Raw genomic sequence first — 20,090 nt, forward strand, 5'->3', positions numbered from 1 at the left:
TGAGCTACCATGTGGGTACTGGGAATTGAATCTGGGTCCTCTAGAGGAGAAGCCAAAGCTCTTAACCACTGAGTCATCTCTCTGGTTCAAAACACTTAAAATTTTACCATGTATCTGGCACTATTCAAAGTGATTTACTTATTTAACAATTTAATCCTCAGAATAATTACACTGGGTAGGAACTACTAGGATGACAGTCTTGTAAAAGAGGAAGCTAAGATACAGTTTTCTCAACGTCATCCAACTAATAATTGACAGGAAAGGGTCTTGCCCTTAACTCTCTCCTGACCAGTGCTGTTAAGCAGCATGCTACACTGCAACACCTTCCTTGTGGATGGTGCACGTGCACTGACAACCTTCAACTTCTCCTGTCTTTCAGTTCTTCACCACTACTTCCTGTTCCATGCTAGCAGCTCGGTGGAAGACACAAAGTCTATAAAATTGATTTGTATGCGTAAAGCACCAGAACCAACTAAAAAGGACAGATTATCTATTCTTCTGGGGGACATTCAGATTCACACTGAGCACTTCTGCATCTGTTCACAACCTTCTGAAGTTGGACAGTTTATTCTTCTGCATGTCTATTTTGTTTCACATGGTGCTGCATGACTGGAGTTTATCTGGACTGCAGTCAGTGTCTTGTGCTCACTAACACTGGAGCAGACATTCTACATACACACCTTTGTTATAGATATTTCCACCAGGTAAATGTCTAGACCCAACCTTTGCTCTATCAAAAGCTCTAATTTTAAGGCTCAAGATGTATACCTGCTAACTTTGGGACAGAAAGTTACAATTTGTAGCCCTGTCAGAATCTGAGGAGTACCTATGATGCTGCATGAGAGTACAGAATACAATTTTGCATGTTGTCTTTGCCAGTTTGACAGAAGAATTTCAGTAAAACTGTTCTGTGTGTCTGTCCATGGTTGGGTGTGCATGTGTACATAAGTGCAAAGTTGTCCATGTGAAGGCCAGAGGACAACTTTGTAGAGTCATTTCTCTCCTTCCATCTTTTCATGCATTTCAGGAATTGAACTCAGGTCTCCAGGTAGCCACGGAGTCATCTTGCTGGCTCCAAAGGAGTTCAATTTTTATCTTTATTCACACTTAATTTATTACTAATAATGCTTATAATTTTTACATGCATACTTGTCATAATTGTATGTACTATATAGTAAAAACTAATAAAAAAACTTACTACTTTTTACTTCTCTTACTCAACTATAGAGACTGATTTTTCTATTTAGGAGCATTTCTAAACAACATGCATGGGAAACTTAAAACTAATTATTTTACAGATATTGATTACTAACAATTTTCCTTACTAAGCAAAGGAATATGACTTTTCATTGTTTTGAAAAGAGTACTTTCACTTTAATATCACATTACTTCAACTTAATGAATGTATTTATTGTGAAAACTAATAATATACTAACTTTGTGATTCATGATTTTTCCATATGTCTCCACCAGAGATTCAGCGTAGAAAGGTGTTTCTCCATAAAGCATCTCATACATACAGACCCCCAGAGACCACCAGTCACACTCAGGTCCATATCTGCCTTTTCCATCCTCCATAGCTTGAAGGATTTCAGGAGAAATATAATCTGGAGTTCCAACTGCCACTGAAGACTGGACCTGAAGAAGATCATATTTGTATCACTATAATGTATTAGACAAATGATTTTAAATTAAAAACAGTTACTTAAGATATACAACAAACAGTATTATAACATTTTTGTTATCTGAATTTAGCCTCCTAGTCTGTAGAATGATTTTAAATGGCCTCTACATTAATAGTTTTCATTACTCATAACTTTACAAGACCTTTACTATAGCTGAATGTATTTAGGGGAACAATGTGATTTGAGTCATTACAGTCATGAACAATAAAACGAATCACAACATTATTACTGTTTAATTTTGGTTTGGTTGTCTGAGACAAGGTCTTGCTATATATCTGAGGTTAGCCTCAAACTCAACAGTCCTCCTGCCTCAACTTCCCAAGTTCTAGGATTATAGTATGCTACTAAGTTTTCTTACTGGTTTTAAATATTTATTTATGCAATCAACAGATATGTATACATATACACACACACACATACATATATATACATACATACACTGGAACTGAAAATTTACAATTAGATATGAAGAGAACAATTATTAAGCTTAACAATGATGATAATTTTAAAATCCTAAACAGAAACCTAAGAAAACTAAAGGTTGATTAGTTATTGTACATTAAGTTCTTAGTAGCACTGGACATGATGGTACACACCTTAAATACTAGCACTGAGATGGCTCTCTGTGTGTTTGTGGCCAGTCTGTCTGTAAGTTCCAGGCTAGACAAGGATATTACAATAGACTTTGTCTCAAAAATAAAACCAAACCAAAAAAAACTTATCTGGAAAAATTATAAAAGGGAAGGAAAGTAGAGACTTTAAAACCAAAATTCTTAATTTTAAAAAGTTTAAAATCTAATTACAGCAAGTTAGATAGATGAAAATTAAATAAATGATCATTTTATGTTTAGTATCTGGAAGAACTAGCTATACTAGTTTACACTAACAGTGCCCAGGGCTCTCAATCATCCACACCCTAGATAACACTTGCTGTTTTCTGGTTTGGCAGCAGCTATGCCACTGGACAGAAGATGCTATTATGGTGGGATCACAGGCTTTCTGACTTATTTCTCTAATGACAGATTTTATGGAGCATCTTTTCATATGCTTATTCCTCATCTGTAAATTTTCTTTGGGAAAATTCTCTTATTCTTCACTGAGGCTGTTTTTCTATTGTTGAGCTTGGGTACAAAATGCTCCTGGAGAAAAATTCACCTTACACTGAGCCCTCCCACAAGAGTGATTAACTTCAGTGCCTGAGGGGAAGTTAGAATGCCGCAGGCCAGAACTTAATTAGAATCTGTAGCTGTCCTTACATATTCTAAGCACACAACCAGGTAAGTGAGTTGCAGATACTGCTTGGCTCTGTACGCTGTCTTTTCCTTCTGTCCACTGTGCCATTTGATGCACACAGGTTTCTGAGGGTGCACTTTGGTGTGGAGGGGTTGTGAGTCTGTGTTATTCTCAAGAAATTTCCCAAATGCAATCATAAATATTGTCCCTTATATTTTCTTACAGGGTTTTAGTTTTTACAAAGTTCTCTGAACTATTTTGAATTAATTTCTATGGTATAAACTAAAGTAAGTTGATTGTTTTGATTGGGAATGTAATGGAAAATGACTAATTCTTTACTGAAGTGAGCTATCAATGTTTTTAAAATGCTAAAGAGAGGCATTAAAATATTTAAACCAGCCAGGTAGAGTAGCACAGGTCTTTAATGCCAGCACTTGGGAGACACAGGCAAGGGGATCTCTGTGAGTTCAAGACCATTCTGGTTTACATAGTGAGTTCCAGGACAGTCAGAGCTACACAGTGATATCCTGTCTCAAAAAATAAAATAAAATAAAATAAAATAAAATAAAATAAAATAAAATAAAATAAAATAAAATAAAATAAAATAAGAGATGTTACCTTCCAAGGATAAAGAGAGTAAGAAAGATAAAATCAACTGGACAGAAGGTATCAGGAAAGAAAAAAAGGAAAACAAAGCACTCATTAAAATAACAAACAAAAGCTACAGAAATAGCACAAAGCTCTACACTAAGTCACAAGATCCAAGAGTGGATTAAAGCATCTGTCAAAGGACAGAGAGTTAACTTTGAAAAACAAATAACCAAATGCATAAACGAGAGAAAAAGCAGTCAAATAATTTAAGTAAGATAAACAAAATAGAAGCACATAAATTGAAAGTGGTGAGATAAAAGATGAACTAGATACATTAAACAGTAGAAATTTAAAGCAGTAATAAAAGTATTAGCCAAATTAAAATTATTTAGTTCATTAATATAATTACAAAAGAAACTATCCTGCAAAATTTAGTGATTTGAAATAATACATTACAAAGGAGATGTATAAAATGCTGATAATTATGAAGGAAAAATGAACAAATCTACTACTGTCATAAGGATTTTAAAATAACGGATAATAGAGAAAACCCATAAGAATATAAAACATGAATACAAAACCAGTTCAATATTATGGACATGTAAATAACCTTTACTTTTAGTAAAGTTGGATAAAACGTATTCTTTTCAAGCAAATATGGAATACACAAAAAGTTGTCTGTTACAAAATTATAAAGTAGATTTCAACAAATGAAAAAAACACAAGCCATAAAATAAAATAGGTCTATTTTCTGACAAAGTAAAACTAGAAGTTTTCACCAAAGAAGTATATCACCAAATTAACTATAGGATACTACAAATAAACAGTAAAAGGTTATCTCAGCTAGGCCTGGTGGCACAGGGTAGGTAATTCCAGCTACTCAGGAGGCTGAGGATGAAGAATCACAAGTTCTAAGCTAGCCTGGGTAGCTCAGTTAAGACCTCAGAAGTGCAGTGCTTGCTTGGTTATGCAAGAGGCTCTGGTTTGAGGATTAATACCTATTACTCTGTCTCACCAAAGGCATATTAACTCAACAAAATACAGGAACAGCATAAAACCAGACTTTTAAACATTAAAAAATTTGAATGAAAATCAATCAGCATAAGACTACCTGTAACCCAAAGAGAAGAAAGCAGTTCTAAACTGCATAAGAAATAAGTAAAAGCTGTACTTACTACACAATGGTTCAAGATCCAAAATGAGTAAAGGTGGGGCACAGGTATGCTGTTGGTTATGTAAGGCCCTCATTTGGCAGAACCATTTTCAAGCTCTGGTTGGCTTTATCAGGGCTTGGTTTTAGACTGAAACATTCCAGTAGATACAAAATATTACAGTTAATGGTCCAAACTCATGGGGCTGGTTTGCCTCCTCCAGCACAGCTTGACTTTCTGGTCTGCTATTCCGTGTCCCTGTGGGTATCACTCATCTATGAATCTACAGTGCAATGTGCGGGTAGTTTAGCCTTTATGATTAGTTTGGGGAACTTAGGTCTGCCTTTACACAGGGCCAGTATCAACTCTTTCAGATCCCAGCACCTAAAGTGACTCAATTGTGGTGCCTTCACCCAAGATCTGAAAAAACGTTATGCTATGCTCTAACTCTGGCCATGTCAGAAGAGTCAGGAGTGCTGGGAAGTCAGGAGTCTGGCACATCTCAAGAGTTTCTTTCTGTTAGGAATAACTATAACATGCCAACGCTAGCCACTGTCTGAAAAAGCTGTTTTAAATAACATGTTTAGTAACATAGTCATTTATAGTAAGAAAGGTAAGTCAGTACCAATTATTCCTTTCAACATGGGCAAATTCATAAATCATATAATGCATTTTCAAAATCACCTAAAGATAATTTTTTAGAGTCAAATAACTAGTCAAGAATAATGATGACACATAACACGGCTGTGGAATTTATCATACTAAAATGTTTTCCAAAAAAACCTGCTAATTAAATTAATATACATGTGGGCCTCTGGAATAGACAAGAAAATTAAAGAAATTTTTAAGCAATGTGGTTGAGAAAATAGTTTAGTGGGTAGAGCACTTGCCATGCAATTGTAAAGACCTAGTTTGACTCTCCACCCATGAGTGGTGGCTTGAAAAAAAAGATGCCCCCCAAAAGGAGAAGCACTATTAAGAGGTGTGGCCTTACTGGAAGAAGTATGACACTGTGGAGGTGGTCTCTGAGATCCAGGGAGAGACCACTTCCTCCAGCCTGCAAGTCAAGTTTGTAGGGCACTTGGCTGCTTCTCCAGTGCCATTATTACCATCATGCTGCGCCATGATGATAACGGACTAAACCTCAGAAACGTTAAGTGACCACAATTAAATGTTTTTTCCTTTATAAAAGTTACCATGGTCATGGTGTCTCTTCACAGCGACAGAAACCCTACGACACCACGCAAAGTCATATATGATACAGTATATCTATAATCCCATTCTTCTGCAATATGGGAGGCAGAGACAGGAAAACTCCCAGAAGCTATAGACCAGTCAACTTGATATACACAGGGGTGGACAAGAGACTGTTTTAAACAAGGTGGGAAATGAGGACCTAGTTGTTCCTCATACACCCATATTACATACCCCAAAATAAGCACACACACACATACACATGTACACACACAAAAAGTAACAAAATCTGAAAATATACACTTTAATTGAACAAGAACTTAATGATTTCATCAGTAAAAGTCAAGCAAATGGGAACACAAAACTAATGCTACCTAGTCTTCACTCAAAAAGAAAATTCATTTGCTGAAGAACACTATCCCTCAGAACAACTACACCATTAGAAAAAAGTACAAATGAAGATGGAGTTGTATTTTATTTTCTATATGAAACTTACAATCTTTATTACTCTAAAACCTTAGGAAAGTTTCAAGTATAATAGGTATTAGCTAAAAAAGAAACCACAAGGCTCTCAAAGCACCATTCTCAAGCTCACTTTTACAAGCAGGTTAAGAGGACTCTGAGCAAGTATGACCAATGCTTTGTGAAAGAAGGTGGAGCAAAGACAAATGGATGACTGCTGGCAGACAGTGTAAGCACAGCGTCTCTAGAATAGAGAAGACATGCCAAGGAAAATGTCTATGGATAGAATAACTCATATTTATTTACCGTTCCATCTTCCATCAGCTTCAGACAAGAACCAAAATCTGCTAAACGAATATGTCCATTCATATCCATCAATATATTGTCAGGTTTAATGTCTCTGAAAAAACAAATATATTCACGCTTTAGTTGAAAATAATCGGAAGCCTTTTTACATGAAAAATCTTCAACTGCTTTAAAAAATACTTTAAGAAAAATATCTTTCAGTTTATTTATATGATAAATTACATTGATAGATTTTGTTCATGTTGAACCAGTCCTGTATCTCTGGGATAAAGCCTACTTGATCATAATGGATGATTTTTTTTTAATGTGTTCTTGGATTAGGTTTGCCAGTATTTTATTGAGAATTTTGCATCGATGTTCATGAGTGAGATTGGTCTGTAATTCTTTTTCTTGGTTGAGTGTTTGTGTGGTTTTGGTATCAGGGTAACTGTAGCTTCATAAAAAGAGTTTGGCAATGACTCTTCTGTTTCTATTATGTGGAACACATTGAGGAGTATAGGTATTAGCTCTTCTTGGAAGTTCTGGTAGAATTCTGCATTAAAACCATTCTCCCTGAGCTTTTCTTGGTTGAGAGGTTTTTGATGACAGCTTCTATTTCCTCACAACTTAAAGGTCTATTTAAATTGCTCACCTGGTCTTCGTGAATCTTGCATATATTAACTTAAAAGGTAAAAAAGTGAATTTAGGAAGCATAGTTTTTATGTTTAAATTATATGAGAAAAATGGCAGACAATTATGTTAAAACAAAATTAAAATATTGAAAATTGTTTAAAAAAATATCTGTTTTACAGGTTCCATCCTAGCTGTGATTCATATTAACACTTTCCAAATCTCTATCATTTCCAAAATTCCTGGAAATAAAAAGTACTCTGGTAATTTTCATTCTGGAAAGGATACTTTTGGAGATGAAAGCATCACTGACATATTAAAATTTTCAACTGCCCCAATGCTTTGAAAATACTGACACATTCCTTTCGATCATAACCTCCTAACAAATTATTTTCACATTTCTCAGTATACCTTGTTTCTATTTTCCTCTAGTCTTTGATTCTGTTAGTTACTCCTTCACTTAAGAAACAATTCTGAGAAGAAAGAGCAAATAAGACTGAGCATCTTGATATAAGGCTCTAAAATAAGTGGCTTCCAATAAAACCATGACTTTCTTCAGGGGGAAAAAGGATGTGATGCCAATGAGAACTAGGTCCAGGTCTGCTGCCAGGGACATCAGGTCTACATCAAGAATTTTGTGCGCTAATTATTCTTTTAAAAAAAATTAAGCCACAAATTCCAGTTTTCCTACTTAATGTAATTTTTAGCCATAGAGTACTAGGCCATCTGACAAGATGATGGAAACTAAATATGAAGGGAAAAGAAGAAACAACAGTTGGTGCCATTACACCTGGGAAGTTCCATAAGCCTCCTCGGCTCTAAGACAGCATCACGGAAGCACAACTGCTGCACGTGTTGTTAAGGGACCGAACCACAAACTTGAGTATTCCTGTCTCTACAACACTCCACCAAAGGGGTTCATAAAGATGTCTAACTGATTTTTTAAAATTCACATTAGGGGCTGAATTTGTGGCTCAGTAGTATAGCATTTGTCTTCCAGACATGATACATTATTTGGTTTACAAGAATACTTGAAATGTGATTATCTAATACTTGGTACATGTGGAAAGAAGGAAAATAGGATAAATGTATTAGCAAAAAATGTAAAAACTAGTGACAGTTATACAACTAGACTATTTTTTTTAGCTCACAGTTTTCTAGATTCCAACCCCAGCACTCAAAATAACTACACACACACACACACACACACACACACACACACACACACAAATGAGTGAATTAATTCAGTGTTTTGGTCTCAAGCTATGGATCAGCAGTAGAAATCCCTGAAACAGAAAAATATCAGGCAACTAGATTCTATTTCAAAACCTCTCAACTAATCAACAAAATACAAAAGCTCCAAAATGATCAGAATAACTTCATATTTTAATACCAAATTAATAAATAATTTTCCTTTATTAAATATATGCTAGGAGCAGACTGACTAAAATGCAAGGGGAAGAATGAAGGATGAGATTAAAACCACCACAAGTGACTAAATAAAACATTCCATATTCCACAAGAATAACAGTGGTAATACTACATATTACATACAAATAGAAAACAGAAATCTCTTCCCCTCTCATCCCTGCATCCCCTTGTCTCTACCATTAAAAGTTAAGACACATTTTTCCCTATGTCCCCCCCACATTACTAAAAATAGAAAAAATAAGGCTACAATAATTAACAGGCAAAAACTCAAAAGTGATTGTGAGAAAAGACAGAACAAGATGAAAGAAAGACCTTGGAACATTCAGCCCTAAATGGGATATCTCCATCAATCCCTCTTTTCAGGATTCAGGGAACCTGGCAGAAGAGGAGGCAGAAAAAGTGTAAGAGCCAGAGGGGATGAAGGATACCGGGAAAACAAGCCCCTGTAAATCAGTGGTTCTCAAGGTCATGACCTTTGAGGGGGGTGTCCTCAAAGGTCATGACCTTTGAGGGGGGTGTCAAATGACCCTGTCACAGGGATCACCTAAGACCACTGGAAAACACAGATATTTACATTATAATTCATAATCGTAGCAAAATTACAGTTAAGAAGTAGCAACAAAATAATTTCATGGTTGGGGATCAGCACAACATGAGGTGTGAATTAGGAAGGTTGAGAACCACTGCTCTAAACCAACATTATCAAAGCTCATATGAAATCACAGGGATTGAGGCAGCATGCACAAGGCTTGAACCAGGTCCTTTGGTTACATACTAAGACTTCCAATTTAGTGTTTTTATCAGATTCCTTAATGTGTAAACAAATGTATCTGCTTCTTGTGTCTTTTCCCGAGCTTTTTTTCTTACTCTTTATTTTGTCCAATTCCAAAGTGTTAGTTTTTGTTTAGCCTTATTGCAATTTATTTTATTGTCATCCCTTTAAAAGACTGTTTTCTAAAGAGAAACAGAGAGTGGATGCAGATAGGGAGAAACTAGGAGGAATAGAGGAAAGAGAAACCATAATCAGGATATATAATATAGTAATATAGAGAAAAACATTAAATACAGTTGTATATAAAGTTGAAGAAAGTGAGTAAACCAGCATAATGCATCATATGATTTATGTAAATACTTAAAATGTGATTATATAGTACTTGATGCATATTAATGGAAGGAAAATAAATCAAAGTATTAGCAAAGAAATGTGAAAATTAAAGGCAGTTACACAAACACAGTATTTCTGGCTCAGCAATAAAGTGCATTTACAAAGTCTTAAGAAGCATGAAGTGGCAGATCAGTGAGAGCAGGCCTGAGGAAAAGTAGTGCTATATTAAGAGCCAATCCTCAGCCAGCTTAGCAGAGACCCCAGGAGTCCTTATAAACTGTTTTAAAATGTCTGAAATTAGATGTCATGATACCAGATGCATGGGAATAAACAGTAGAAAAACAAAGCTTTAAAGAAACTAGATATGGCTGTCACCACAGAGCAAGCTTAAGAAAAAGGAGCTACTTTTCTCTTCTTTCTTTTTGACAGTAGTAGTTACTTTATTACAAGAACAATAAAATAATAAGAACTTCCACTGAGTTATGTCCTCTGCAAATGTTAGGATACAGTGGATGGTTTTCTAGGTAGTCTATGGGTTAGTATGGGGAAACTGAATCCTAAAGATTTGTGGTTATTTAATGTCTCAGCTCCTCATCTTCATCCTTTCCTCACTTCTAGGACTTTCTGTCCTACAACTGTCTTCCTTAAGTTACAGCTTCTCCTTTTGCTTGCTTTGGTTTGCTTCTGTATATTCTTCTGCTTTTATAGCCTAGGCTAGCTCAGCAGTGCAAATCCTCCTGCTTCAGCCTCTATACAATGCTGGGATTATAGAACTATACAACATGTTGTTTTACTTTTTCAATAGAGTCTTACTTTATAGTCTTGTCTAGCATGATACTTACTACATAGATCAGACAGCCCTTAAACTAATGGCAATCTTGCCTCAGCATTATGTGTGCTAGAATCACAGGTAGGAACCATTAAAGAGGAACCTAAGAGAGACATACACAGATCCACCTAAGAAGGGGGAAAAAAGGACAAGATTTCCTGAGTAAATTGGGAGCGTGAAGGATGGGTGAAGAGTGGAAGGGAAGGAAGGAGGGGGAGTAGTGAAAATGTATAGCACATTCCTATCCAAACAATTAGAATGAGGATTTTAAAAATTGACATGTGAGGAGCTACTTTTAAATATAATCATTTTTACTCAGTATTTGTACATATTTATGGAATATGGTGAGATATTTTTATTCACACACACACACACACACACACACACACACACACACACCCCTCAGAGTAGCAGATAGCTTCTTCCCAATCCTCATCTCTTTCTTGGAACAGCCAATATGTACTGAATAGCTGATGTGGAAAGACAAAGATCCAACAATTTTGACCAAGTTAACAACTACTCAGAAGGCCACAAACCCTCAGAACTGCAAGCAGTGCTGACTGAAGCTTTCGTTTACAATTGTCTGGTTTCTTTTTTCACCCAATTCTGGTCCTCTGCCTCCCTTCCGTGGGTGCTAATTCCTAATGAACACTCTTATAACACATATGGACTCAGTGTCTGCTCCTGGAGAATACAATAACTGGTAAGTGCAGAGGACAAATCACATTATCTGTTGTTAAGAAGCAAAAACAACATCTGGCATTCAGATCAACCCTGAGCCAGTGACAGCTTGCAATAACAGGGCAGCTGGCCAACCAGCTCCCAAGCACTGTCAACAAGAGAGGGAAAGGTAAGCTAAAGCGAGACATCAGTCACAACCTGTACAACCCATGAAAAGTAAGAGAAGTGCTTAGGAAAGATGACACTTCCCCCTTAGCCTCACAAATGCATTATTCCAGTTTCTCTCATCTAAATATGAATCTAATCAGTCATCTACAAGGTTTCTAAAATCATTAACTTTCCTTATTAGTGAAAACCAAATAATATTGGGCTTAAAAGAATAGTATCATGGCTAAGGACACTCCAGCCCAATGTGCCAGGCTTAACTATCTCAGAAGAGCATTATTTTAAAACAACAGAATTAGTACTATAACAGGTATACATCTTTATTTTATAACAGGGAAATATTTTAAAGCACTCAACTGCAATGATATATGAAAGGGAGACAGAAGCATGATTATATAAATACTATCCTGATAATAATGAAATGTGAATTTGTCAGTATTAGTTAACCTACATACAAAGTGGTAATTTTTAACTCTAGTTAACCATTAAATTAACTACAGATTTTATTTAATTCCAAACATAGGCCTAAAGCCAGACAGCATGATCAGAACGCTGTGTAGGCACTGATACTGATGTCTAAGCTAAGACCTGTATTTCTCTTTCCCAGACACATCCTGCCAACCTCACCTACATTTGTATTGTTTATATAGTTTGGAAGAGTGCACTTTCAAAAGGATATGCTTATTTTTTACTTCTTGGTCACACTATACTTCTCCTTTATATACGACATGTTTTAAAAATCACACTGCATTATAATACACCTGGACTAAATTTTAACATATTAAAATTATGTCTTAATTTTGCTAAAACTATTATTGTATTCTTAGTAAAGGGGAAAAATCTACACAGACAAAATTACATACCCTTTCAGCTTTAAGTTGCAAAGTATTTACAATATGTAATGGTATTGATTTTTCAAATACCAAGCGAATAACTGGCCAATACTCTCCAAAAACTCATGTTAAAGAAGGTAAGATCTACCCAAAACATGAAAAAGGCTTGACCCACATGTATTCTTCATGAAGTTCTAAGGGACAAAGGATAAAATCTTTGTAATTTACTACAGGGTATTTCTCTCAAAAAATCCTATTAAAACAGCACTGACCTATTTCTTGTGATCTATAGTTGCTTTTTTTACTTTACTCTAAATTAATGGCATTATCTAACATTATTAAAATCAAGGAGAGAAGATTAATAAAAATTACAATTTTGAGTTATGAATATGGAAAAAATCATATAAGGAGAAAATGTGAGTATACAGAAATCCACCAATAAGCTAAATCTGGTTTTTGGTTTGGGATTAAGAATGCATTGTTTTAAAAAAATCATTACATTTTAAGAATTTATACAAGGTATTATCTAAGAAGTGTAGTAGTAGTGGTGGCAGCAGTAGTAGTAGTAGTAATAAAGAGGAACATGAAACCATTAAGTTTCCCCATATCTGTTCAATTCACCTTCAGAAACAAATTTTATCAACAAAAAGATACTATAATAATAGTAGTAGTAGTCAGGCAAATGAAATCATTAAGTTTCTCCAAATCTGTTCAATTCACCTTCAGAAACAGATTTTTACCGACAAAAAGATATTATGTTGTTGCCCTAAGGATCTTAACCTGTTTAGAAGCCTGGTCTTCTTGTGAAACTCCTAACAGTAGGAATGGGGGCCATCCCTGACTCTTGTGCCTGCTTTTGACTATGGAGGCCAGAAGAGGACATATGAATCCCCTAGAGCTGAAGTTATAGGAGAATGTCAGCCACCTACCATGGGTGCTAGGATCTTTTACTAAGGTCCTCTGCAAGAGCAAACATACTCTTAACCACTGAACCATGTTTCTAGCTTCTCAAATACAATGTCTTAATCACCATGAGTATTCCTTTTCATATCTTGGCATCAATTTATTTTTTTTCTACTTTAACTACCTTAGTCAATTATAAAAAAGGAAAGTGGGGAGAAGAAGGGAAGGAGACAGCATGAATGGGAGAAAGGAAAGGGAGATCAGACTTAATTACCAGGAAATATAGTTTGATAAATATTCAAAGTAGTAATGATTGATATAACCCTATGTGATATACACAATTCATGGTCTAAATAACAAATTCACATCAAGTGTTCCTAAATATGATTTGACAAAAGGGATGTCATGTTGCAGTGACCTCCTAATCCCTTGAAAACTTGAAACAGTCTAGAAGAGGAAATCCTCAGGGACACATATTAAACTCTAACCACTAGGCACAAAAGACGAAAACTCATAATCTATGCTTTACCAACTACCGACTGGTTAACAGTGTCTTGTTTATACAACCTTGCCTCAGTCACCCGTACTCTCCCAGGGATTTTCAGGGGCAGTGAAGTGGGTCTACTTTTTATCACGGGATGAGCATTTAGTGTTCCCTTTAAGTATGAACTTCATGTCCTTCAGGCGGTACTAGGTGTTTTCAGTTGGTACTAGATATTTTCAGTAGGTACTAGGTACTAGGAACTAGGATTTTCAGTAAAAAAAAAAAAAAAAAAAAAGTTATTCAATAATAAAAAATGTTATTCATCTGATCCTGGAACTTCTACTAGATGTCTTACCCTACCATCCCATAACCCTGCCAACTTCTCTAGGAGCCCAGGTATTTGGGGTTTTCTATTTCAACTCTATTTTCTAACACTTCTGATAACTTTTCTTTAAATATATCATCATAATTTTACTGTGTAAAGTTTTGTTGCATGAAGATCCCTTTCCTACAACACAATGTGTTTCGTTGAGTCACACATATCCCATCTCTCAGATGGTTGTTCACAGTTATTCAGGGAAGGACAGATTTTCTCTTCCTTTAGTTATTCTTTCCCTCCAGCTTCTTTTCTTCCATTATTTACTTTGGCATAAACTTATCATCTTATTTTTACTGCTAGGGATTATACTTGGGTCCTTTGCTTTATCACTGAGTTACATACACATCCCTTAGATTTAATCTCTTTTCTTAAGATCATAATTGATTTATTTTTTAATTCTTGAATCAGGCAGCACTTTATTCCCCAAAAGAGAATGGGTGTACCAAAGAAGCTGAGCAAAACAGGGAGATTTTATGAAAGGAAATGGGACTTTAAAAGAACGTAAAACAAAGAGCTCTGGAAATCCACAATCAGGGCATTGACTATTTTCCAGGTGGATTCTCAAATGGCAGAGAACAAAAAGATCTAGCAACTAAATCTTACAGGTTCTCTACAGAAGACCAAGATTTTTATTCACTTACATTTAGGAATTAGAGTACTAGGATTATGGGATGCTTTTATATGGCTGACTAACCTGATTAATTGTTTCCTTGGGATACGAAACTCACTTATTTTTCACTCAGAATTCCACAGAAAAATATCTTCCAATCTTTTGCCCAGGGAGCTTAAGCCCAAGCTTGGAGCCCAATAAAAAGAGAAACAAGGCAGTTGACATCCTCTTCCACCACTTCCACCAAAGTACTTCCACTTTGGTACTCTTTTCAATTTGGCTTCTAAATCCTTCCGATATAACCCTAAAAGTCTGTGAACCCTTATTTTCTATCTGTCCTGACAAGATGTACCAAGATCATTCTGTCTAATTCCTGGAGCAAGACGGACAAAAATAAATGGGCAATGGGAAGGGGAAAGAGTCCTTTTCCTGGAGTCTCGATTCTCTTTTTTTCTAAGATTCAAGAAACTTTGTAAGTCTGAATCCTAGGACTGTACCTCAGTGGTGGAGCATTTATTTACCTAACATGCTCAAATGTGCAGCACTGTTATCTCTGCCAGTCTAGGAAACAATCCAAGAACAGGAACCAGGGTAAGATTGTAGTCACTGACCTATACACAGTATCAGCTATAAAAATTCTAGTGCTAGAACTGATGCTATGATTATCTATATAAATTATCCATGAGATGTTAGAAAATATCACAAAATTCCTGATCTTTCCTCATGGTCATCTAAAACTAAAGTGTACAATAGCCAAATACAATATTATAACCAGACCAACTTATTCCTCTGTTCTGGTTGGATTCTTTGTCTCTGACAAATGGCACTGTAGCTGACAATCTGAACAGCCACTCTCTGTTGATTTTAGTTAACAGGATTAGAAACAATGGTGCTTTTCGATCTGAAATCAGGACTTACGTTGCCATGACCCAACATTTGGCAGAAAGTTTACTCAACATGAATCAGACCACATGACGCTGTTAAGTCATTAAACTCTACTCCAAAATTCTCTGTCTCGGCAAAGAGATGATTGAAAAGAAAGGGTACACCCTTAAAACATAGACCGACTATTCAGTAAACCACAGAAAGTGTGGCACATATGTTTTAAGCTCAGGACTAAAGTATATCCATGCCAAAGTCTAAACTGAGTTCAGATTAATGAAAAAAAATATTTTATGATTGCCAAAATGTATGTTAATAAATACAAGGGGAAAAACAACCAATTTGCTAAAAGCACAAGAAAAGATAGATATATTTCCTATGTGTTTAAGTGAAGACTTTAACATTCAAATGATAAAAGAGAATCTGGAGATGACTCAGCAGGTAAAGGCTCCTGGCACAAGCCTAACCACCTGGAGTTCAATCCCAATGACCTGCATGGCAGAGAGAACAGATGCTGTCTGCTGTTCTCCATTCATATGCAATAGTGTAGACTGTTTCTCTGTTTCTCTCTCTCTCTCTCTCTCTCTCTCTCTCTCTTTCTCTCTCTCTCTCTCTCTCACACACACACACACACACACACACACACACACACACATATTTTAATATGCATAAATTTAATATAAATAAATTGTAAAATGATAAAATACAGGCCTAAGGAGATGGCTCAGTCAGTAAAGTCCTGCTTTGTAAGCATGAGAACTTGAACTCAATCTCTAGAATCCACTTAAAAAACCTAGGGTCCAGGCATGTGCTTGATACTCCAGCAATGGTGAGACAGGAGACAGAGACAGGAGTATTCCTGGAAGTTTGCAGACCAGCTATTCTAACCTACTTAACCAATGAGAGACTGTCTCAAACAAAAGGTGAAAGTCACCTAATACATGACACCCAAGGTATTCCTCTGACCTTCACACCCTCATAATCAGTATACAGGTGCACTACCACCTACCGTGAACACACATACACACCAAATAAATAATGATAAAATGTAATACAACTTTAGTGGTCTTTCTCTGTATATATCTTCATTTCTTTGGTCCTTTTCCCTTAGCTAAAGTATTTTAATTTTTTGAAATATCTTCATTCTGACGTAGACATGGCTTCTTCCAACAGGTCTTCCAGAGTCATTCGTTTAACTACTGTTCATTCTACATCTCCACAATGTTTAGGAACATGGTTTTTGCATGTTCTGCTTTTACTATCACTCAATTCAATTCTATCATTAGTTCACCTTAAAAATAGCTCTTCACAAAAAGGACGTATTTCCTCTACTTCCATCATATATCTAACCAAAGAGAATAGTTAAAATACTAGGAAAAAAGTATATAATGACAAGCTTCCAACAAGAGTAAACTTATAAAATCTAAAAGGATACTTGAAATGAGAAAAACATATGTCCAACTTGAAGACAGCTATGAAACAGTAATGAAAGGTACTTTATTAGATGCCAATGTCTGTAGCATGGTATTTAGCAGTATCATGATAAAGACCCTGCTTTGGTAGCACATGCTTAGCATCCCAGCACTTGAAAATCTGATGCAGGGGCACTGGGATCCAGACCAGTCTTAGCTACATATACATTGTGAGATTCTATCTCAAAATAAATAAATAAGTAAATCAATGAATAAAGTCTAACTTTCAAAACTGCAGTGGTTCTTCCCTATCACAGCAGCAGCCCTTCAATACTCCTCTTTCTTCTACTTTGTTTTAAACCACTAAATGTTCTTCAATAGTTTATTACTCTTTCAAAAAAATCCTATATAAAAATCATTTTCTAAAGAGGCCTTTTTAGCCAATAATAAATGGTGTGTAACATATATAATGCAACTAATAGGGAAAAAAAACCAAGGTCTAGTTGTTTTGTTTGAGACAGTGTCCAGTGTAGCTCAGGCTGGCCTCTAACACACTCCATAACAAAAGCAGGTCTTGAACTCCAGATCTTCTTGCCTCTACTTCTCAAGTGCTACAATTGCAGTTTTATACCACCATGCCTAGCTCATATAGAAAAAAGCGTAAGTGATGAATTGTCTGTCAGTTTATAATAAGATCACACCATACACTAAACTATCCGTGTCTTTTAAACAAAAAAAAAATCTTTTTGTATCTGTGTAATTCTTTAAAGTCTTTTCTTGTGTATGTGCATATATATGAGTGTGTACATGTGAGCACATGTGCCTATGAGGTCAGAGGTCAGTTTAGGGTGTCTTCCTCAATCACTCTGCACCTTATTTTCTGAGATAAGGTCTCTCAATGAACCTTGAGTTCATCAATTTGGCTAGACTCTCTGGCCAACAGTTGTTTCTAGGGATCTTTATTCCTTAACCCTAGTTGGTACAAGCTGTCAAGTCCTGATTTTACATGGTGATGGGAATCAAACTCAGGGCCTCATTCTTGCTATTTCCCCAGCCCAAGTCTTTTCTTGAGAAAAATAAAATATATAACAAGTCTATAATTTATGGCCTAGAATTCTATCAGTGTATAAGAACCAGCTATAAGGAAACTGACTCTTGCATACTCCTTTTGGGAAGAACATTATATGGAAATTCAGTCATGCATATGTTCAAAGCTTTCCACAAAAACACTGACTAGAAGTGGACATATATAGATAAAATCTATGTACATGGACATACAAGCAGACACATGAGTTCAGTAATGCAGGTAAATAGTAACAGTAAAAACACAAAACCTCAAAACAATCTCAAAATAAATTATTTGTAGATGAAGTATAACTAAGACCATAATTAATAATTTGGCAGAAACAGAACTGTTTCTAGATATAATATCATAACAGCCAGGTGTAATTACAGATTGGCTAACTTACCTGTGCACATAGTGAAGCTGATGAACTGAGTCAATGGCTATCACCATCTCAGCCAAGTAAAACCGAGCCATGTCTTCAGGCAATCTATCTTCAAATTTGCTGAGCAGAGTAAGTAAATCCCCACCAACATAATAATCCATAACCAGGTACTGTGAACAAAAATAAAATGTACTTAGTAAATATTATGGTAAAAATTAATATATTTACTGTATTCTAGGGTCAACTAGGACTAGGACTAGTTGAATTAGATGACAGATGATGTTATATATTTTGCTATATTTTAGATTGTTTTTAGATATTTATTACTTATGCATGTTCCTATGAATATGTACCGTGTGGCATACCTTGATATTACTGAATACTTATGAAGGTTAATTACTTGTGTGGTTAATTCACCTTTAAGTATATAAAATAATTATCATTAATAATAGTAAGAGTTCTAGATTTCATAAGCAATGAAACAAAATTTTAAAGCTTAGTATAAAAGACAGGATTACAACTTCTGTTGCTTTTGTCCTTTGCCAAGAAAATAACAGTATCACTCACTTCCAGAATGGATTTTTCTCAAATATACATAAAGCATACCAAGATATGTGTGTGTGTGTGTGTGTGTGTGTGTGTGTACCAAAAAAGGAGAAGGGTATATATGAGAATATTTACCAGACTCTCTGAATTAGATGGCAGATGATGTTATATATTTTGCTATGTTTTAGATTGTTTTTAGATATTTATTACTTATACATGTTCATATGAATATGTACCACGTGGCATACCTTGATATTACAATGATTTTATTTTTTTCCTGAAGATTTACTTACTTTTATTTTAAGTACAAATGAGTGTCTGCATATATGTCTTTGTATCACAGTGTGCCTAGTTTCTGTGGACATCAGATGAGGGTGCTGGATCTCCTGGAGCTGGAGTTACAGGTGGTTGTGAGCCACCATGTGAATGCTGGAAACAAAAAACAAGTCCTCTGCAAAAGCAGCAGGTGCTCTTAACCACTAAGCATCTCTCCGGTGGTGCGGGAGAATTGTCTGTATTCTGTCAATCATATTTTAAATAAATGCTGATTGGCCAGGCAGGAAGTATAGGCGGGAAAACCAGACAGGAAGTAAAGGTGATGCAATGAGAAAAGTAGAATTCTGGGAAGCAGAAGCTCCCTCCGCCATTCCTGCCCAGACCACCGAAGAAGTAACATGTGAGCTGACGGCTGGAAAAGGTACTGAGCCACATGGCTAACACAGACAGGAATTATGGGTTACCGTAAGATGTAAGAATTAGTTAATAAGAAGACTGAGCTACTGTGTGGTGATATCATACATATCCAATGAAGGTACAACCAAAGAGTAAGACTATACCTTCAGAGAATTTATACTCTACACAGACACACAAATTAATGATCAATTTTGGAGCATCATAAATATACTGACAGGAATAAATATAGGGGGTTGCTTTAAGCTCTTAAAGAATTCAGCCAGACGTAGTGACCCGGATCAGTAATCCCACTAGTGAAGTAGCTGAGGTAAGAGGATCACAAGACAAAGGAAGTCTGAGGAACTTAACAAGATCATCGAAATCTTCAAAAACTATTTAAAGATCTAGAGATATAGTTTTATAGCAGAGCTTTACCTAGCATGCATGAGGCACCAAGTTCATTCCCCAGTGCCAGGAGTA

The 20,090-nt window shown here is 35.7% G+C and overlaps 1 protein-coding gene across 13 annotated transcripts in view; it reads right to left on the bottom strand.

Annotated features, from left to right (window-relative positions):
* Cdc42bpa (CDC42 binding protein kinase alpha) overlaps positions 1-20,090 on the bottom strand; it is a 222,115-nt gene that overhangs the window by 98,317 nt on the left and 103,708 nt on the right. For all 13 annotated transcript variants that reach the window (XR_015001239.2, XM_085687629.2, XM_085687631.2 and 10 more), the window contains exons 5-7: positions 18,414-18,562; positions 6,622-6,715; positions 1,437-1,637 (exon numbers count right to left, since the gene is read on the bottom strand). Coding sequence is in view for 12 of the 13 variants with exons in the window: in XM_085687629.2 (XP_085543755.1) it covers positions 1,437-1,637; positions 6,622-6,715; positions 18,414-18,562 (444 nt within the window). In the remaining variant the exon portion in view is untranslated. The remainder of the gene's footprint in view (positions 1-1,436; positions 1,638-6,621; positions 6,716-18,413; positions 18,563-20,090) is intronic.

The sequence above is a fragment of the Myodes glareolus genome, chromosome 5 (assembly GCF_982192425.1).
Source record: "Myodes glareolus chromosome 5, mMyoGla1.1, whole genome shotgun sequence".
Classification (NCBI taxonomy): Eukaryota; Metazoa; Chordata; class Mammalia; order Rodentia; family Cricetidae; genus Myodes; species Myodes glareolus.